General features: G+C 50.7%; 1 protein-coding gene across 1 annotated transcript in view; it reads left to right on the forward strand.

Annotated features, from left to right (window-relative positions):
• Nucleotides 1-21,082: 21,082 nt before the first annotated feature.
• Nucleotides 21,083-22,818, forward strand: part of EBF4 (EBF family member 4) — a 266,432-nt gene continuing 264,696 nt past the window's right edge. The window contains exon 1 of the mRNA XM_069745037.1: nucleotides 21,083-21,336. Coding sequence (XP_069601138.1) covers nucleotides 21,203-21,336 — 134 coding nt within the window. The 5' untranslated portion in view covers nucleotides 21,083-21,202. The remainder of the gene's footprint in view (nucleotides 21,337-22,818) is intronic.

Consider the following 22,818-nt stretch of genomic DNA (forward strand, 5'->3'; position numbering starts at 1 on the left):
TGATTTTCTGGATTTTTTTTTCTCAGTTTGTCTCCCATAGTTGAGGTCTACCTATGATGTAAATTACAGACGCCTCTCATCTTTTTAAGTGGTGGAACTTGCACTATTGCTGACTGACTAAATACTTTTTTGCCCCACTGTATAATACTATGGAGCATCTTATGGGGGCCATCAACATTTATGGAGCAGTATACGGGGCATATACTATGGAGCATCTTATGGGGGCCATAAACCATTATGGAGCAGCATACGGGGCATATACTATGGAGCATCTTATGGTGGCCATCAACCATAATGCAGCAGCATATGAGGCATATACTATGGAGCATCTTATGGGGGCCATCAACCATAATGGAGCAGCATATGAGGCATATACTATGGAGCATCTTGTGGGGGCCATCAACCTTTATGGAGCAGCGTATGGGGCATATGGATGGGAGCAGCAAATTACAGACTGGTGGCGCAGGATGGGAGCAGCACATTACAGAACTGTGGCGCAGGATGGGAGCAGCACATGACAGAAAAGGGCAGCACATGACAGAATAGGGCAGCACATGACAGAACGGGGGTGCAGGATGGCAGCAGCACATGGCAGAACGGGGGTGCAGGATGGCAGCAGCACATGACAAAACGGGGGCGCAGGATGGGAGCAGCACATGACAGAACGGGGCGCAAGATGGGAGCAGCACATGACAGGATGGGGGCGCACAATGGGAGCTGCAAATGACAGAATGGAGGCGCAGGATGGGTGCAGCAGATGTCAGAATGGGGGCGCAGGATGGGAGCAGCACATGACAGAATGGGGGCGCAAGATGGGAGCAGCACATGACAGGATGGGGGTGCAGGATGGGTGCAGCACATGTCAGAACTGGGGCGAAGGATGGGAGCAGTACATGACAGAATGGGGGCTCAAGATGGGAGCAGCACATGACAGAATTGGGGGGGTAGGATGGGAGCAGCACATGACAGAATGGGGGCGCAGGATGGCAGCAGACCATGACAGGATGGGAGCAGCACATGACAGGATGGGGGCACAAGATAGAAGCAGCACATGGCAGGATAAGGGAGCAGGATGGGAGCAGCACGTGACAGGATGGGGGCGCAGGATGAGAGCAGCACATGAAAGGATGGGGCGAGGCGCAGGATGGGAGCAGCACATGACAGCATGTGGGTGCAGGATGCAAGCACTACATGACAGGATGAGGGCGCAGGATGGGAGCAGCACATGACAGCATGGGGGTGCAGGATGGGAGCACCACATGACAGCATGGGGGCGCAGGATGGGAGCACATGACAGAATTAGGGCTCAGGAAGAGAGTAGCACATGACAGGATGGGGGTGCATGATGGTAGCAGCACATGACAGGATTGGGGTGGAGTATGGGAGCACCACATGACAGGATTGGGGTACAGGATGGGACCACCACATGACAGGATTGGGGTACAGGATGGGAGCACATGACAGGATGAGTGCTCAGGAAGACAGTAGCACATCACAAGACGGAGGCACACAAAACAGGATGGGGGCTGCACATGACAGGATGGGGCGCAAGATGGTAGCAGCACATGACAAGATTAGGGCGCAGGATGGAAGCAACACATACCAGGATGGAGACCATATACCAATATAAATGCTCGCCACCCGGGCATAGAACGGGTTCAATAGCTAGTTAATTTATAATGCGAAGACCCCACCTTCAGTCTTATGAACAATTTGTGTCAGTGTTCTCTGTGCAAGTGGTGCTGAGTCGATGGAGCAAATAGAAATAGGTTCAGCCAAGGTAGAGCAGACAAAATCATGAGTTCTAGCAAAGTCCGCATCCACCATACTGACTCCAGCTCCACTGTCCACAAACACAGAAATGTTTCAGATCTGCTCTCTAGCACCACCTCTGCTGTCAGGACAAAACGAGAATTGCAGATTGAAGACAAATACAACCCTTGATTACACTATACCCGCCAGTCCTCCTCTGACCAGTTACCGTGGGTGACCGCACAGTTCATAGAAACCCCTTTATCTGGAGTTACCTTTCTGGAGCTCCAGCTCCACACGCTGACTCCTTGTCAGTCCACACTCCTGGGAACAGGGCCGGCTCCAGGTTTTCATGGTCCCTCGGCGAAAGAGTCCTGGTGGGCCCCTTTAACACATACCACAATTCATAGTGCACGGATACGGCAGAGAAATTTAGGTATAGTACAATGCCAAAGATTTCACTTACTTCTTACATTACGAGTGATATCTATTGTGCATTCTACATTAGCTCAGAAACCGGACAGTATAGTCCTCTATACAGAATAATGAGCTCCATATATTGCTCCAAACAGATTAATGAGTCCCATATATTGCCCCATACAGTATAATGGCCCCATATAGTGCTCCATACAGTATAATTGGCACCACATAGTCCTCTATACAGAATAATGAGCCCCATATATTGTTCCAACCAGAATAATGAGCCCAATATTATGCTCCATACAGAATAATGAGCATCACATAATGCTCCATACAGTATAATGGGCACCACAGAGTGCTCCATACAGAATGAGCCGCATATATTGCTCCATACGGAACTGACCCCATATAATGCTTCATACAGTATAGTGAGCCACATATAATTCTACATACAGTATATGATGGGCCCCATCTATTGCTCCATATACAGTGGGGCAAAAAAGTATTTAGTCAGTCAGCAATAGTGCAAGTTCCACCACTTAAAAAGATGAGAGGCGTCTGTAATTTACATCATAGGTAGACCTCAACTATGGGAGACAAACTGAGAAAAAAAAATCCAGAAAATCACATTGTCTGTTTTTTTATCATTTTTTTTGTATTTTATGGTGGAAAATAAGTATTTGGTCAGAAACAAAATTTCATCTCAATACTTTGTAATATATCCTTTGTTGGCAATGACAGAGGTCAAACGTTTTCTGTAAGTCTTCACAAGGTTGCCACACACTGTTGTTGGTATGTTGGCCCATTCCTCCATGCAGATCTCCTCTAGAGCAGTGATGTTTTTGGCTTTTCGCTTGGCAACACGGACTTTCAACTCCCTCCAAAGGTTTTCTATAGGGTTGAGATCTGGAGACTGGCTAGGCCACTCCAGGACCTTGAAATGCTTCTTACGAAGCCACTCCTTCGTTGCCCTCGCGGTGTGCTTTGGATCATTGTCATGTTGAAAGACCCAGCCACGTTTCATCTTCAATGCCCTTGCTGATGGAAGGAGGTTTGCACTCAAAATCTCACGATACATGGCCCCATTCATTCTTTCATGTACCCAGATCAGTCGTCCTGGCCCCTTTGCAGAGAAACAGCCCCAAAGCATGATGTTTCCACCACCATGCTTTACAGTAGGTATGGTGTTTGATGGATGCAACTCAGTATTCTTTTTCCTCCAAACACGACAAGTTGTGTTTCTACCAAACAGTTCCAGTTTGGTTTCATCAGACCATAGGACATTCTCCCAAAACTCCTCTGGATCATCCAAATGCTCTCTATCAAACTTCAGACGGGCCCGGACATGTACTGGCTTAATCAGTGGGACACGTCTGGCACTGCAGGATCTGAGTCCATGGTGGCGTAGTGTGTTACTTATGGTAGGCCTTGTTACATTGGTCCCAGCTCTCTGCAGTTCATTCACTAGGTCCCCCCGCATGGTTCTGGGATTTTTGCTCACCGTTCTTGTGATCATTCTGATCCCACGGGGTGGGATTTTGCGTGGAGCCCCAGATCGAGGGAAATTATCAGTGGTCTTGTATGTCTTCCATTTTCTAATTATTGTTCCCACTGTTGATTTCTTCACTCCAAGCTGGTTGGCTATTGCAGATTCAGTCTTCCCAGCCTGGTGCAGGGCTACAATTTTGTTTCTGGTGTCCTTTGACAGCTCTTTGGTCTTCACCATAGTGGAGTTTGGAGTCAGACTGTTTGAGGGTGTGCACAGGTGTCTTTTTATGCTGATAACAAGTTTAAACAGGTGCCATTACTACAGGTAATGAGTGGAGGAAAGAGGAGACTCTTAAAGAAGAAGTTACAGGTCTGTGAGAGCCAGAAATCTTGATTGTTTGTTTCTGACCAAATACTTATTTTCCACCATAATATGCAAATAAAATGTTAAAAAAACAGACAATGTGATTTTCTGGATTTTTTTTTCTCAATTTGTCTCCCATAGTTGAGGTCTACCTATGATGTAAATTACAGACGCCTCTCATCTTTTTAAGTGGTGGAACTTGCACTATTGCTGACTGACTAAATACTTTTTTGCCCCACTGTATAATGGGCCTCATATAATGCTCCATACAGTGGCGTAGGAAGGAGGGGGGGGGGGGGGGGGGCGGTCCGCCCCGGGCGGCACAATGCGGCCGGCGCTGCAGGAGGAGAAAGAAACAACAACAAAAAAAAGACGCCCCTTTAAATCTTCGGGCGGCGCCGTCCGCCGCCACGACCAGGCTCCACCCCCCGCTCTCCGCTCTAATACTCACCTCTCCTGGTTCCTGCGGCTTCAGCGTCCTCTGACTCTGCGACGTCTCAGGGCAGAGGGCGCGATGACGTCACTACTGTGCGCGCCGCTCTGCCTCTCTGTCCTGAGCGTCGCAGAGCCGGAGAGACGCTGACTGGCTGCATCGGACCTGTGCTAGGAACGGGAGAGGTGAGGATTTTACTTTTTTTTTTTTTTCTTGATGTCTGACTGTCTGGGGGCAATGCTGGACACACTGGGGCCGGGGGCAGAATGCTGGAGACACTGGGGCAATACTGGAGACCATGGGGCAGATTGCTGGAAACACCGGGGCAATACTGGAGACCATGGGGCAGATTGCTGGACACACCGGGGCAATACTGGAGACCATGGGGCAGATTGCTGGACACACTGGGGCAATACTGGAGACCATGGGGCAGATTGCTGGACACACTGGGGCAATACTGGAGACCATGGGGCAGATTGCTGGACACACCGGGGCAATACTGGAGACCATGGGGCAGATTGCTGGAAACACCGGGGCAATACTGGAGACCATGGGGCAGATTGCTGGACACACCGGGGCAATACTGGAGACCATGGGGCAGATTGCTGGACACACTGGGGCAATACTGGAGACCATGGGGCAGATTGCTGGACACACTGGGGCAATACTCGAGACCATGGGGCAGATTGCTGGACACACCGGGGCAATACTGGAGACCCTGGGGCAGATTTCTGGACACATTGAGGCAATGCTGGAGACCATGGGGCAGAATGCTGGACACACTGGGGCAATACTGGAGACCCTGGGGCAGATTTCTGGACACATTGAGGCAATGCTGGAGACCCTGGGGCAGATTTCTGGACACACTGGGGCAATGCTGGACACTGGGGTAATATGCTGGACACACTGGGGGTAATATGCTGGACACACTGGGGGAAATATGCTGGACACACTGGGGCAATGCTGGACACTGGGGGAAATATGCTGGACACACTGGGGCAATGCTGGACACTGGGGCAGATTGCTGGACACACTGGGGGCAGTGCTGGACATACTGGGGCAGATTTCTGGACACACTGGGGGTAATATGCTGGACACACTGGGGCAGATTGCTAGACACACTGGGGGCAGGACTTGAGGCATGGGCAGAATGTAGATACGGGCCATGATTGGAGACACGGGGCAGGATTGGATCATGGGGCAGGATGGATACGATGGAGGCTGGTGGGGCAGGATGGGGAGATCATATGGGGTAGAATGGATACTCATGAGGGCAGGATGTGAGAACATATGGCTGGAGCCAGGAATGAGATAAACGGGGCCAGGGTGGGGAATATTATTACCATAGGGGCTAATTAAGGGATATTATTACTGCAGTGATGTATTTATTTTATTTTTTGAGTATACTGTTTTAAATGAGGGGGCGGTCCTGTTACTGTGCAGAGTGACACTATATCACCTTTTTTTCTTCATGTGATGTAATGTAGAAGTTGTGAAAAATTAAGTAATGTGTTCTGCAAGCGGAGCTCGAGATAACTGTGTTATTTCCTGCAGAAACGAGTCCTGGCTGGAAGGAATGATGGCGGTCTGTGCTGGATGAAAGATGAAGGACTTCACCTAGAGACGTGTTATGTTTGCTAATGACAGGTGTTATGAAGGCAATCCAGAAACACAGTGTGCTTAGCGATCAGAGCGCACACAGTGATCTGACAAATACCCAAAAATACAAGAACGAGCTCTGAGACGTGGAAACTCTGTAGACTGCACACCTGATCCTATCCTAAACACAACTAAAAGCGGCTGTGGATTGCGCCTAACAACTACCTAGGCAACTCGGCACAGCCTAAGAAACTAGCTAGCCTGAAGATAGAAAAATAGGCCTGACTTGCCCCAGAGAAATTCCCCAAAGGAAAAGGCAGCCCCCCACATATAATGACTGTGAGTAAGATGAAAAGACAAAACGTAGGGATGAAATAGATTCAGCAAAGTGGGGCCCGATATTCTAGGACAGAGCGAGGACAGTAAAGCGAACTTTGCAGTCTACAAAAAACCCTAAAGCAAAACCACGGCACGGCGGTACACCCTTTGCGTCTCAGAGCTTCCAGCAAAACAAAAAACAAGCTGGACAGAAAAAAAGCAACAAAAAAAAGCAAAAAGCACTTAGCTATACAGAGCAGCAGGTCACAGGAACAATCAGGAGAAGCTCAGATCCAACACTGAAACATTGACAAGGAGCAAGGATAGCAGCATCAGGCGGAGTTAAGTAATGAAGCAGTTAACGAGCTCACCAGAACACCTGAGGGAGGAAGCTCAGAAGCTGCAGTACAACTTGTGACCACAGGAGTGAATTCAGCCACAGAATTCACAACAGTACCCCCCCCTTGAGGAGGGGTCACCGAACCCTCACCAGAGCCCCCAGGCCGACCAGGATGAGCCGCATGAAAGGCACGAACAAGATCGGAAGCATGAACATCAGAGGCAAAAACCCAGGAATTATCTTCCTGAGCATAACCCTTCCATTTAACCAGATACTGGAGTTTCCGTCTAGAAACACGAGAATCCAAAATCTTCTCCACAATATACTCCAATACCCCCTCCACCAAAGCCGGGGCAGGAGGCTCAACAGATGGAACCATAGGTGCCACGTATCTCCGCAACAACGACCTATGGAATACATTATGTATGGAAAAGGAGTCTGGGAGGGTCAAACGAAAAGACACAGGATTGAGAACCTCAGAAATCCTATACGGACCAATAAAACGAGGTTTAAATTTAGGAGAGGAAACCTTCATAGGAATATGACGAGAAGATAACCAAACCAGATCCCCAACACGAAGTCGGGGACCCACACGGCGTCTGCGATTAGCGAAAAGTTGAGCTTTCTCCTGGGACAAGATCAAATTGTCCACTACCTGAGTCCAGATCTGCTGCAACCTATCCACCACAGAATCCACACCAGGACAGTCCGAAGACTCAACCTGTCCTGAAGAGAAACGAGGATGGAACCCAGAATTGCAAAAAAATGGAGAAACCAAGGTAGCCGAGCTGGCCCGATTATTAAGGGCGAACTCAGCCAACGGCAAAAAGGACACCCAATCATCCTGGTCTGCAGAAACAAAACATCTCAGATATGTTTCCAAGGTCTGATTGGTTCGTTCGGTCTGGCCATTAGTCTGAGGATGGAAAGCCGAGGAAAAGGATAGGTCAATGCCCATCCTACCACAAAAGGCTCGCCAAAACCTTGAAACAAACTGGGAACCTCTGTCAGAAACAATATTCTCAGGAATGCCATGCAACCGAACCACATGCTGAAAGAACAAAGGTACCAAATCAGAGGAGGAAGGCAATTTAGCCAAGGGCACCAGATGGACCATTTTAGAAAAGCGATCACAGACCACCCAAATGACTGACATCTTTTGAGAAACGGGAAGGTCAGAAATGAAATCCATCGAAATATGTGTCCAAGGCCTCTTTGGGACCGGCAAGGGCAAAAGCAACCCACTGGCACGAGAACAGCAGGGCTTAGCCCTAGCACAAATCCCACAGGACTGCACAAAAGTACGTACATCCCGTGACAGAGATGGCCACCAGAAGGATCTAGCCACTAACTCTCTGGTACCAAAGATTCCAGGATGACCAGACAACACCGAACAATGAAGTTCAGAGATAAGTTTATTAGTCCACCTATCAGGGACGAACAGTTTCTCTGCTGGACAACGATCAGGTTTATTCGCCTGAAATTTTTGCAGCACCCGCCGCAAATCAGGGGAGATGGCAGACACAATGACTCCTTCCTTGAGGATACCCGCTGGCTCAGATAAACCCGGAGAGTCGGGCACAAAACTCCTAGACAGAGCATCCGCCTTCACATTTTTAGAGCCCGGAAGGTACGAAATCACAAAGTCGAAGCGGGCAAAAAATAACGACCAACGGGCCTGTCTAGGATTCAAGCGCTTGGCAGACTCGAGATAAGTCAAGTTCTTATGATCAGTCAATACCACCACGCGATGCTTAGCTCCTTCAAGCCAATGACGCCACTCCTCGAATGCCCACTTCATGGCCAGCAACTCTCGATTGCCCACATCATAATTACGCTCAGCGGGCGAAAACTTCCTGGAAAAGAAAGCACATGGTTTCATCACTGAGCAATCAGAACCTCTCTGTGACAAAACCGCCCCTGCTCCAATCTCAGAAGCATCAACCTCGACCTGGAACGGAAGAGAAACATCTGGCTGACACAACACAGGGGCAGAACAAAAACGACGCTTCAACTCCTGAAAAGCTTCCACAGCAGCAGAAGACCAATTAACCAAATCAGCACCCTTCTTGGTCAAATCGGTCAATGGTTTGGCAATGCTAGAAAAATTACAGATGAAACGACGATAAAAATTAGCAAAGCCCAGGAACTTTTGCAGACTTTTCAGAGATGTCGGCTGAATCCAATCCTGGATGGCTTGGACCTTAACTGGATCCATCTCGATAGTAGAAGGGGTAAAGATGAACCCCAAAAATGAAACTTTCTGCACACCGAAGAGACACTTTGATCCCTTCACAAACAAAGAGTTAGCACGCAGGACCTGAAAAACCATTCTGACCTGCTTCACATGAGACTCCCAATCATCTGAGAAGATCAAAATGTCATCCAAGTAAACAATCAGGAATTTATCCAGATACTCACGGAAGATGTCATGCATAAAAGACTGAAACACAGATGGAGCATTGGCAAGTCCGAACGGCATCACTAGATACTCAAAATGACCCTCGGGCGTATTGAATGCAGTTTTCCATTCATCTCCTTGCCTGATTCTCACCAGATTATACGCACCACGAAGATCTATCTTAGTGAACCAACTAGCCCCCTTAATCCGAGCAAACAAGTCAGATAACAATGGCAAGGGATACTGAAATTTAACAGTGATCTTATTAAGAAGGCGGTAATCAATAACCGGTCTCAGCGAACCATCCTTCTTGGCTACAAAGAAGAACCCTGCTCCCAGTGGTGATGACGATGGGCGAATATGTCCCTTCTCCAGGGATTCCTTCACATAACTGCGCATAGCGGCGTGTTCGGGCACGGATAAATTAAATAATCGACCTTTAGGGAATTTACTACCAGGAATCAAATTGATAGCACAATCACAATCCCTATGCGGAGGTAGAGCATCGGACTTGGGCTCTTCAAATACATCCTGATAATCAGACAAGAACTCTGGGACCTCAGAAGGGGTGGATGACGAAATCGACAAAAATGGAACATCACCATGTACCCCCTGACAACCCCAGCTGGATACCGACATGGAATTCCAATCCAATACTGGATTATGGGTTTGTAGCCATGGCAACCCCAACACGACCACATCATGCAGATTATGCAACACCAGAAAGCGAATAACTTCCTGATGTGCAGGAGCCATGCACATGGTCAGCTGGGCCCAGTATTGAGGTTTATTCTTGGCCAAAGGTGTAGCATCAATTCCTCTCAATGGAATAGGACACCGCAAAGGCTCCAAGAAAAACCCACAACGTTTAGCATAATCCAAATCCATCAGATTCAGGGCAGCGCCCGAATCCACAAACGCCATGACAGAAAACGACGACAAAGAGCATATCAAGGTAATGGACAGAAGGAATTTGGACTGTACAGTACCAATGACGGCAGACCTAGCGGACCGCTTAGTGCGCTTAGGACAATCAGAAATAGCATGAGTGGAATCACCACAGTAGAAACACAGACCATTCAGACGTCTGTATTCCTGCCGTTCAACTCTAGTCATAGTCCTATCGCACTGCATAGGCTCAGGTTTAACCTCAGGCAGTACCGCCAAATGGTGCACAGATTTACGCTCGCGCAAGCGTCGACCGATCTGAATGGCCAAAGACAAAGACTCATTCAAACCAGCAGGCATAGGAAATCCCACCATGACATCCTTAAGAGCCTCAGAGAGACCCTTTCTGAACAAAGCTGCCAGCGCAGATTCATTCCACTGAGTGAGTACTGACCATTTCCTAAATTTCTGACAATATACTTCTATATCATCCTGACCCCGGCACAAAGCCAGCAAATTTTTCTCAGCCTGATCCACTGAATCAGGCTCATCGTACAGCAATCCGAGCGCCAGGAAAAACGCATCGACACTACTCAATGCAGGGTCTCCTGGCGCAAGAGAAAATGCCCAGTCTTGAGGGTCGCCGCGCAAAAAAGAAATAATAATCAAAATATGTTGAATAGGATTACCAGAAGAATGAGGTTTCAAGGCCAGAAATAGCTTACAATTATTTTTGAAACTTAGAAACTTAGTTCTATCTCCAAAAAACAAATCAGGAATAGGAATTCTTGGTTCTAACATAGATTTCTGATCAATAGTATCTTGAATTTTTTGTACATTTATAACGAGATTATCCATTGAAGAGCACAGACCCTGAATATCCATGTCCACACCTGTGTCCAGAATCACCCAAATGTCTAGGGGGGGAAAAAAAAGTGAACACAGAGCAGAAAAAAAAAAAAAAAAATGATGTCAGAACTTTTTCTTTCCCTCTATTGAGAATCATTAGTTTTGCTCCTTGTACTGTTATGTTTGCTAATGACAGGTGTTATGAAGGCAATCCAGAAACACAGTGTGCTTAGCGATCAGAGCGCACACAGTGATCTGACAAATACCCAAAAATACAAGAACGAGCTCTGAGACGTGGAAACTCTGTAGACTGCACACCTGATCCTATCCTAAACACAACTAAAAGCGGCTGTGGATTGCGCCTAACAACTACCTAGGCAACTCGGCACAGCCTAAGAAACTAGCTAGCCTGAAGATAGAAAAATAGGCCTGACTTGCCCCAGAGAAATTCCCCAAAGTAAAAGGCAGCCCCCCACATATAATGACTGTGAGTAAGATGAAAAGACAAAACGTAGGGATGAAATAGATTCAGCAAAGTGGGGCCCGATATTCTAGGACAGAGCGAGGACAGTAAAGCAAACTTTGCAGTCTACAAAAAACCCTAAAGCAAAACCACGCAAAGGGGGCAAAAAAAACCCACCGTGCCGAACTAACGGCACGGCGGTACACCCTTTGCGTCTCAGAGCTTCCAGCAAAACAAAAAACAAGCTGGACAGAAAAAAAGCAACAAAAAACAAACAAAAAGCACTTAGCTATACAGAGCAGCAGGTCACAGGAACAATCAGGAGAAGCTCAGATCCAACACTGAAACATTGACAAGGAGCAAGGATAGCAGCATCAGGCGGAGTTAAGTAATGAAGCAGTTAACGAGCTCACCAGAACACCTGAGGGAGGAAGCTCAGAAGCTGCAGTACCACTTGTGACCACAGGAGTGAATTCAGCCACAGAATTCACAACAGAGACGTCACTGGTGAGTCAGTGTTACCTATACACTGACACTATACACTGTATACTATATACAGCGGTCCTGTGTACAATGTCACCAGTGATCTCTGTATTATCTATACATTATATACAGAGTTCCTGTGTATAATACCACCAGTGATCTCTGTATTACCTCTACACAGACACTGCATACTAAGTACAGATCTCCTGTGAATACTGGCACTTCTGTGAATACTGGCACTTATGGTGATAGTATTGTGTTTTTGTTTTTTTTATTACTGATCAGTATTGTAGTATTCAGTCACTATGTGGTGGTAATATGTGGTCTGGAAATGGTGTTGTGGTATTTGTCCCTTGTATGTAGTATTATTCGGTCACTATGTGGTCTGGTCATGGTGTGGTGGTATTGAGTCACAGGTTTGGCATGTGGGGGTGACACCATTAGGCCCAGTTTAAGTTCTACAAAACAGGAAAACCATTTTTGGTAACCTTTGTGTGTATTGAGCCGGGGGAGGGGGGGGGGGGGCGCCAAACTCGGGAACAGCCCCGGGCGGCAAAAGCTCTAGCTACGCCTCTGGCTCCATACAGTATAGGATCGGCCCCATACAGTATACTGAGTCCCATATATTGCTCCATACAGAATGGGCCCCATATGATGCTCCATACAGAATGGGCCCGATATAATACTCCTTACAGAATGGGTCCCATATAATGCTCCAAAAATAATTGTCCCCATAAGATGCTCCATGTATAATGGGCCCTATATAATGCACCATATATAACTGGCCATTTAAAATGCTCCATATATAATTAGTCCCATAAGATGCTTCATATATGTTTGGCCCCATATACTGCTCCATATATAATTGACCCCATATACTGCTCCATATTAAATTGGCCCCATATAATGCTCCCTATAGAATTGGCTTCATAAGATGCTCCCTATATTTTTGGCCTCATAAGATACTCCATATAGAATTAGCCCCATATAATGCTCCATATATGGGCCCCTTCTAATGGTCCCCATATATTGCTCCAAATATAAAAAAAAATGTGAAATACTCACCTCTCGTTGCTTGACGCTGCTCTGCTTTGGACTCCTCAGCGTCGGCGTCTTCCTGCTCTCTGTGCTGCGACTGCTCAGGCAGAGGGCGCGCACTGGTGATGTCATCGCGCCCTCTGACCTGAACGTCACAGTCACAGGATGGAAAATGCTGCAGCGCCGGGACCGGGACAGGTATCGCAAGTGTCGGGGCCTGGAGCAGGCGGGGGGTCCACTCGCGGGTGCCGGCACTATAGCGCGCCAGTGTCCCCGACGGCAAGTGGGCCCCCTGCCTGCTCAGGGCCCTGGCACTTGCCCGGGTGTTGACGCCGGCCCTGCCTAGGAAGCAGCCTAATGGGGATCACTGTCCTTGAGACCAGGGCACTCACGATAATCCAGACCCTTCGAAGGGCGGTAGCTCCCCAAGCAGTGCTGTCACTGACTCTGCACATTCGGCCTTTCCATGCACTTTTCAGGATGTCCGTCCCCACCTGGGACCTTCCAACGCACAGACATCTCTGTGTGCTGTTCAGTACGTCTGTCCCCACTTGGGACTGTCCAACACACAGACCTCTCCGTGTGCAATTCAGGACGTCCCCGCCTGAGACCGTCCAACACACAGGCCACCAGGTCCCAAAGCCTCACCACGTGCTCTTCAGGGAGATAGCACTCCCAACACATAGGCTTTTCCAGGACCCTGCCCATAGACCAAACAGATCCAAACACTATCCACCATGTGACCACACCATGGTCACATTGTGCACCTGTAACCCCCCCATGGGTGGGAGGTGTGTGGTTAATTAGACCCGCCAGCTCCCCAACTAACCCTGTAAGCCTCCCTTTACAACTATACAAATGCTTGTGGGACTACAAGTCCCAGAACAACAACATTACTAGCTTACATCGCAGACTCCCTATGCGACACATACCGGCCATTTACAATAATGCCAGCCACGATCTCATTATCACCATTACAGTTACGCCTCCATGCATATCCTGAGGAGCACACACAGCGCCCCCTAGCTGCAGCATGGGTCACAGCATCACACCAAGGACATGGCTGCCTCCAGTGACAGGAATCTCATACACTGCTAATGCATCCTTTAACCTTTCAGTGAGGCCCTGAAGGAATTATCTTCTGAGAGCCGGGTCATTCCATTTGGTATTGGTTGCCCACCTGCAGAATTCAGAGCTATACATTTCTACTGAATAATTTCCTTGCTTAACGACGGAGCCTGGATACAGCCAAGGAAACATGGTCAGGATCATCATAGATAAGGGCTAGGGTCCTGAAAAACTCCTCCGCAGACTGGAGACATATAGAATCCTGTGGTAGAGAAAAAGCCCAGGACTGAGGTTCCCCTGCAACAGTGAAATAACAATTCCTACTCATTGCTCCTCATTTCCAGAGGAGTAAGGATGCAGTCTAAAGTACAATTTGCATGCCTCCTTAAACACAAAAAACTGTGCCTACCCCCAGAAGACATGTCCGGGAGGGCAATTTTGGGTTCAAGCTGGTGTGAGCAGGCTGCAGATGCAGAGACGGACAGGAGGCAGATCAGGGGTTAACCGGTTTTAATAAACAAGGTCTTACTTCAAGCATGGAGATAGGGAAAACGTAAGGTAAAATGCACCCAGAATAGGGAAAACGTGAGGTAAAATGCACCCAGAATAGGGAAAACGTGAGGTAAAATGCACCCAGAATAGGGAAAACGTGAGGTAAAATGCACCCAGAATAGGGAAAACGTGAGGTAAAATGCACCCAGAATAGGGAAAACGTGAGGTAAAATGCACCCAGAATAGGGAAAACGTGAGGTAAAATGCAACCAGAATAGGGAAAACGTGGGGTAAAATGCACCCAGAATAGGGAAAACGTGAGGTAAAATGCACCCAGAATAGGGGAAACGTGAAGTAAAATGCACCCAGAATAGGGAAAACGTGAGGTAAAATGCACCCAGAATAGGGAAAAAGTGAGGTAAAATGCACCCAGAATAGGGAAAACGTGAGGTAAAATGCACCCAGAATAGGGAAAACGTGAGGTAAAATGCACCCAGAATAGGGAAAACGTGAGGTAAAATGCACCCAGAATAGGGAAAACGTGAGGTAAAATGCACCCAGAATAGGGAAAACGCGAGGTAAAATGCACCCAGAATAGGGAAAACGTGAGGTAAAATGCACCCAGAATAGGAAAAACGTGAGGTAAGATGCACCCAGAATAGGGAAAACGTGAGGTAAAATGCAGGCAGAATAGGGAAAACGTGAGGTAAAATACACCCAAAATAGGGAAAACGTGAGGTAAAATGCACCCAGAATAGGGAAAACGTGAGGTAAAATGCACCCAGAATGGGGAAAACGTGAGGTAAAATGCACCCAGAATAGGAAAAACGTGAGGTAAAATGCACCCAGAATAGGGAAAACGTGAGGTAAAATGCACCCAGAATAGGGAAAAAGTGAGGTAAAATGCACCCAGAATAGGGAAAACGTGAGGTAAAATGCACCCAGAATAGGGAAAACGTGAGGTAAAATGCACCCAGAATAGGGAAAACGTGAGGTAAAATGCACCCAGAATAGGGAAAACGTGAGGTAAAATGCACCCAGAATAGGGAAAACGCGAGGTAAAATGCACCCAGAATAGGGAAAACGTGAGGTAAAATGCACCCAGTATAGGAAAAACGTGAGGTAAGATGCACCCAGAATAGGGAAAACGTGAGGTAAAATGCAGGCAGAATAGGGAAAACGTGAGGTAAAATACACCCAAAATAGGGAAAACGTGAGGTAAAATGCACCCAGAATAGGGAAAACGTGAGGTAAAATGCACCCAGAATGGGGAAAACGTGAGGTAAAATGCACCCAGAATAGGAAAAACGTGAGGTAAAATGCACCCAGAATAGGGAAAACGTGAGGTAATATGCACCCAGAATTGGGAAAATGTGAGGTAAAATGCACCCAGAATAGGGAAAACGTGAGGTAAAATGCAGGCAGAATAGGGAAAACGTGAGGTAAAATGCACCCAAAATAGGGAAAACGTGAGGTAAAATGCACCCAGAATAGGGAAAACGTGAGGTAAAATGCAGGTAGAATAGGGAAAACGTGAGGTAAAATGCACCCAGAATAGGGAAAACGTGAGGTAAAATGCACCCAGAATAGGGAAAACGTGAGGTAAAATGCAGGCAGAATATGGAATACAGGGGTTTGGTTGTGGAAAATCAACGCAGGTAAAACAAAGAAATTTGTTCTTCATGAAGTCACTTATCCATCAGGCGTCTTCCTGACAGGAGGGGTTCCGGAGTAGATAATGGCGCCAACAGCCGTCGACACAACGTGGATCCAGTGTGGTCCTGAAGGAGGAGATGATACGTTCCCAGCTGGCAAAGTTAAGTCTTTGAACCGTCCTGTGGAGTCCGCAGTGAGGCTACGTTCACATTAGCGTTTTGTGGGGCTGCGTCGGGCGCAGCCGCGGCAACGCATGCATCATGCGCCCCTATATTTAACATGGGGGCGCATGGACATGCGTTGTCTTGCGTTTTGTGACGCATGCGTTTTTTTGGACGCAAGCGTCAGGGCGCGGAGGAAGCAGCAAGTTGCATTTTTTTTGGCGTCCAAAATCATGCCAAAAGAGGACGCATGCGTCACAAAACAATGCGTTTTGCATGCGTTTTTGTTTGCGTTGCGTCGCAACGCAAATGTGAACGTAGCCTAAGGAGACTCCAGTGACCGGCAATGTATATGTCGCAGTCCTGTCAAAGTTAAGCGAAGCTCGACGAATATGCATTGGGGAGTCAGGACGCCGAAGTACCCGGTCACAGTCTCTGTCAGGTGGCACACCCGCAGCACTGACCGTTACCGAGCGTTTGGCACCTCGCTATCCGGGTGCCGTCCTGCACACGACAGGCTTCTCGTCAGAGTCTCTGAGGTCCGTCTCTCTCACGGCCAGGCGCGCATCTCTGCTGCTAACGGTCCCTGAAGCAGGAGCTCTCACTCTCCTCAGCCGCGTGCTCTGCCTTCCCGCCAACTCTCCCTGTAACTGCGTGCTGCACTCACCCTGGTAACCCTTAGCCACACCCCCTGTCAGCCCGCGCAAAGATTGATCCAGTTCCCTAAACTTTCCCCCAGACAGCAGAGGAGACAGTCTCGACAGTTCCGGACCCGGCACAAGAAAGGCGCCCCCAGCCTGGTTTCTCTTCATACACTGGACCCGCATACTTGCAACATCCCCCACAATAGGAGCCTGCTGCTGAACCTCAGAACAAAGGTCAGTCACCTCCAGGGACAACATCTGCAGCTGCTCATCCAGAACAGCAACGAGATCAATGAACTCAGCAAAAGAGAAAAACAAAATACAAAAAACCCACACAAAAAAACCACGTCAGTCCTTTTTTTTCTTTTACAGACATGAACAACGTGTAATGTCATGCACAGTGTAGGAAAGACTAAGTGCAACACCAGGTACGGACTGGGACTGAAATTCAGCCCTGGCATTTGAAATCACACAGGCCCATGGTGTCCCTGGGGATGGTCACATTGATGATTGGCAGATGCTCGGTGTGGCTCTTGGGGTGCTCATGGTAGGGATGGTCACATCGATGATTGGCAGATGATCGGTGTGGCTCTTGGGATGCTCGTGGTAGGGATGGTCACATCGATGATTGGCAGATGCTCGGTGTGGCTCTTGGGGTGCTCGTGGTAGGGATGGTCACATCGATGATTGGCAGATGATCGGTGTGGCTCTTGGGATGCTCGTGGTAGGGATGGTCACATCGATGGTTGGCAGATGCTCGGTGTGGCTCTTGGGGTGCTCGTGGTAGGGATGGTCACATCGATGATTGGCAGATGCTCGGTGTGGATCTTGGAATGCTCGTGGTAGGGATGGTCACATCGATGGTTGGCAGATGCTTGGAGTGGCTCTTGGGGTGCTCGTGGTAGGGATGGTCACATCGATGGTTGGCAGATGCTCGGTGTGGCTCTTGGGGTGCTCGTGGTAGGGATGGTCACATCGATGATTGGCAGATGCTCGGTGTGGATCTTGGGGTGCTCATGGTAGGGATGGTCACACCGGTGATTGGCAGATGCTCGGTGTGGATCTTGGGGTGCTCATGGTAGGGATGGTCACATCGATGATTGGCAGATGCTCGGAGTGGCTCTTGGGGTGCTCGTGGTAGGGATGGTCACACCGGTGATTGGCAGATGCTCGGTGTGGCTCTTGGGATGCTCATGGTAGGGATGGTCACATTGATGGTTGGCAGATGCTCGGTGTGGCTCTTGGGATGCTCGTGGTAGGGATGGTCACACCGGTGATTGGCAGATGCTCGGTGTGGCTCTTGGGATGCTCATGGTAGGGATGGTCACATTGATGGTTGGCAGATGCTCGGTGTGGCTCTTGGGGTGCTCGTGGTAGGGATGGTCACACCGGTGATTGGCAGATGCTCGGTGTGGCTCTTGGGATGCTCATGGTAGGGATGGTCACATTGATGGTTGGCAGATGCTCGGTGTGGCTCCTGGGATGCTCGTGGTAGGGATGGTCACACCGGTGATTGGCAGATGCTCGGTGTGGCTCTTGGGATGCTCATGGTAGGGATGGTCACATTGATGGTTGGCAGATGCTCGGTGTGGCTCTTGGGGTGCTCGTGGTAGGGATGGTCACACCGGTGATTGGCAGATGCTCGGTGTGGCTCTTGGGATGCTCATGGTAGGGATGGTCACATTGATGGTTGGCAGATGCTCGGTGTGGCTCCTGGGATGCTCGTGGTAGGGATGGTCACACCGGTGATTGGCAGATGCTCGGTGTGGCTCTTGGGATGCTCATGGTAGGGATGGTCACATTGATGGTTGGCAGATGCTCGGTGTGGCTCTTGGGATGCTCATGGTAGGGATGGTCACATCGATGGTTGGCAGATGCTCGGTGTGGATCTTGGAATGATCATGGTAGGGATGGTCACATCGATGGTTGGCAGATGCTCGGTGTGGCTCTTGGGATGCTCGTGGTAGGGATGGTCACATCGATGGTTGGCAGATGCTCGGTGTGGCTCTTGGGGTGCTCGTGGTAGGGATGGTCACACCGGTGATTGGCAGATGCTCGGTGTGGCTCTTGGGATGCTCATGGTAGGGATGGTCACATTGATGGTTGGCAGATGTTCGGTGTGGCTCCTGGGATGCTCGTGGTAGGGATGGTCACATCGATGGTTGGCAGATGCTCGGTGTGGCTCTTGGGGTGCTCGTGGTAGGGATGGTCACACCGGTGATTGGCAGATGCTCGGTGTGGCTCTTGGGATGCTCATGGTAGGGATGGTCACATTGATGGTTGGCAGATGCTCGGTGTGGCTCTTGGGATGCTCATGGTAGGGATGGTCACATCGATGGTTGGCAGATGCTCGGTGTGGCTCCTGGGATGCTCGTGGTAGGGATGGTCACACCGGTGATTGGCAGATGCTCGGTGTGGCTCTTGGGATGCTCATGGTAGGGATGGTCACATTGATGGTTGGCAGATGCTCGGTGTGGCTCTTGGGATGCTCATGGTAGGGATGGTCACATCGATGGTTGGCAGATGCTCGGTGTGGATCTTGGAATGATCATGGTAGGGATGGTCACATCGATGGTTGGCAGATGCTCGGTGTGGCTCTTGGGATGCTCGTGGTAGGGATGGTCACATCGATGGTTGGCAGATGCTCGGTGTGGCTCTTGGGGTGCTCGTGGTAGGGATGGTCACACCGGTGATTGGCAGATGCTCGGTGTGGCTCTTGGGATGCTCATGGTAGGGATGGTCACATTGATGGTTGGCAGATGTTCGGTGTGGCTCCTGGGATGCTCGTGGTAGGGATGGTCACATCGATGGTTGGCAGATGCTCGGTGTGGCTCTTGGGGTGCTCGTGGTAGGGATGGTCACACCGGTGATTGGCAGATGCTCGGTGTGGCTCTTGGGATGCTCATGGTAGGGATGGTCACATTGATGGTTGGCAGATGCTCGGTGTGGCTCTTGGGATGCTCATGGTAGGGATGGTCACATCGATGGTTGGCAGATGCTCGGTGTGGATCTTGGAATGATCATGGTAGGGATGGTCACATCGATGGTTGGCAGATGCTCGGTGTGGCTCTTGGGATGCTCGTGGTAGGGATGGTCACATCGATGGTTGGCATATGCTCGGTGTGGCTCTTGGGGTGCTCGTGGTAGGGATGGTCACATCGATGATTGGCAGATGCTCGGAGTGGCTCTTGGGATGCTCGTGGTAGGGATGGTCACATCGATGATTGGCAGATGCTCGGAGTGGCTCTTGGGATGCTCGTGGTAGGGATGGTCACATCGATGGTTGGCAGATGCTCGGTGTGGCTCTTGGGGTGCTCGTGGTAGGGATGGTCACACCGGTGATTGGCAGATGCTCGGTGTGGCTCTTGGGATGCTCATGGTAGGGATGGTCACATTGATGGTTGGCAGATGCTCGGTGTGGCTCTTGGGATGCTCATGGTAGGGATGGTCACATCGATGGTTGGCAGATGCTCGGTGTGGATCTTGGAATGATCATGGTAGGGATGGTCACATCGATGGTTGGCAGATGCTCGGTGTGGCTCTTGGGATGCTCGTGGTAGGGATGGTCACATCGATGATTGGCAGATGCTCGGAGTGGCTCTTGGGATGCTCGTGGTAGGGATGGTCACATCGATGGTTGGCAGATGCTCGGTGTGGCTCTTGGGGTGATCGTGGTAGGGATGGTCACATCGATGATTGGCAGATGCTCGGAGTGGCTCTTGGGATGCTCGTGGTAGGGATGGTCACATCGATGGTTGGCAGATGCTCGGTGTGGCTCTTGGGGTGATCGTGGTAGGGATGGTCACATCGATGTTTGGCAGATGCTCGGTGTGGCTCTTGGGGTGATCGTGGTAGGGATGGTCACATCGATGGTTGGCAGATGCTCGGAGTGGCTCGTGGTAGGGATGGTCACATCGATGGTTGGCAGATGCTCGGTGTGGCTCGTGGTAGGGATGGAGTTACTGTTGCTTGGTAGGAGTTTGGTGCCTATGATAGTGTATGGGGTGAGAAGGGTCTGACCGTTGATCTCAGACTTCTGGGGGGCGCATAGTAAGGAGGGTCAGGTGTGAGGGGCGGACTGTGGGATGATGAGGGCACCGGGCAGGGATGCGGGAGGAGGCAGTGCGGTACAGGAGGAGGGAGGCTGCTCCTCTCCCCACTCCCAGGCAGCCTCCCCCGGGACATCCTCCGCCCGGCAGCCTCCAGCCGGGGAGCACGATGCAGCCTCAGTGTTGTGTGCGCCGCGCTGCTGAGCGGAGGATCCCGGACACCGGCGCCCGGCGGGGACTGCACAGGATCGGGCGGGGACTGCACGGCGCGGGGATCGGGCGGAGCGCAGCGCCTCATGTTCTCCCTCCAGGAGCCGCTGTCCCGGGCGGCGCTCAGCATGAAGGAGGAACCGCTGCCGGCTGCTCTGTCCACCGTGCGAGCCTGGATGCAGAGCCCGGGGATCCTGGACTCCGGCACCGCGGCGCAGAGGTAAGAGGACCGGGGACGGGGCTGCACTCACAGCCAAAGCGGTGCTCCGGGGAGAGGGCTGCACTCACAGCCAAAGCGGTGCCCCGGGGAGAGGGCTGCACTCACAGCCAAAGCGGTGCTCCGGGGAGAGGGCTGCACTCACAGCCAAAGCGGTGCCCCGGGGAGAGGGCTGCACTCACAGCCAAAGCGGTGCTCTGGGGAGAGGGCTGCACTCACAGCCAAAGCGGTGCCCCGGGGAGAGGGCTGCACTCACAGCCAAAGCGGTGCTCCGGGGAGAGGGCTGCACTCACAGCCAAAGCGGTGCCCCGGGGAGAGGGCTGCACTCACAGCCAAAGCGGTGCTCCGGGGAGAGGGCTGCACTCACAGCCAAAGCGGTGCTCCGGGGAGAGGGCTGCACTCACAGCCAAAGCGGTGCCCCGGGGAGAGGGCTGCACTCACAGCCAAAGCTGTACCCCGGGAAGAGGGCTGCAGTCACAGCCAAAGCGGTGCCCCGGGGAGAGGGCTGCAGTCACAGTCAAAGCGGTGCTCCGGGGAGAGGGCTGCACTCACAGCCAAAGCGGTGCTCCGGGGAGAGGGCTGCACTCACAGCCAAAGCTGTACCCCGGGGAGAGGGCTGCACTCACAGCCAAAGCGGTGCTCCGGGGAGAGGGCTGCACTCACAGCCAAAGCTGTACCCCGGGGAGAGGGCTGCACTCACAGCCAAAGCTGTGCTCCGGGGAGAGAGCTGCAGTCACAGCCAAAGCTGTGCTCCGGGGAGAGAGCTGCAGTCACAGCCAAAGCTGTGCCCCGGGGAGAGGGCTGCACTCACAGCCAAAGCGGTGCCCCGGGGAGAGAGCTGCAGTCACAGCCAAAGCTGTACCCCGGGGAGAGGGCTGCACTCACAGCCAAAGCTGTACCCCGGGGAGAGGGCTGCACTCACAGCTAAAGCTGTGCCCCGGGGAGAGGGCTGCACTCACAGCCAAAGCGGTGCTCCGGGGAGAGGGCTGCAGTCACAGCTAAAGCTGTGCTCCGGGGAGAGGGCTGCACTCACAGCCAAAGCTGTACCCCGGGGAGAGGGCTGCACTCACCGCCAAAACTGCACACTGGTGTCAAAAACACTGACTGTACTGTGCACATGGGACTCTACTCACAGCCAAAGTTTCTTCCTAAACATCAAATTTACTGCATTGTGCTCCCCAAACATTCCAGACTATATTCTACTCTACTCACCCCTAAACCTGTCCTCTACAAAACCACACTGACTGCACTCTGACTGTACTCAGCAGCCCTGCGGGCACCGTGCCCCAACACAGGGACCGTCCTCTACTGGCATCCAACCATGGTGACTGCGTGTCACCCGGACTGTGCTGACCTCCACTCACACCTCATGCTGCGCTGACCTCCACTCACACCTCATGCTGCGCTGACCTCCACTCACACCTCACGCTGCACTGACCTCCACTCACACCTCACGCTGCACTGACCTCCACTCACACCTCATGC

Source organism: Ranitomeya imitator, chromosome 1 (assembly GCF_032444005.1).
Source record: "Ranitomeya imitator isolate aRanImi1 chromosome 1, aRanImi1.pri, whole genome shotgun sequence".
Lineage (NCBI taxonomy): Eukaryota > Metazoa > Chordata > Amphibia > Anura > Dendrobatidae > Ranitomeya > Ranitomeya imitator.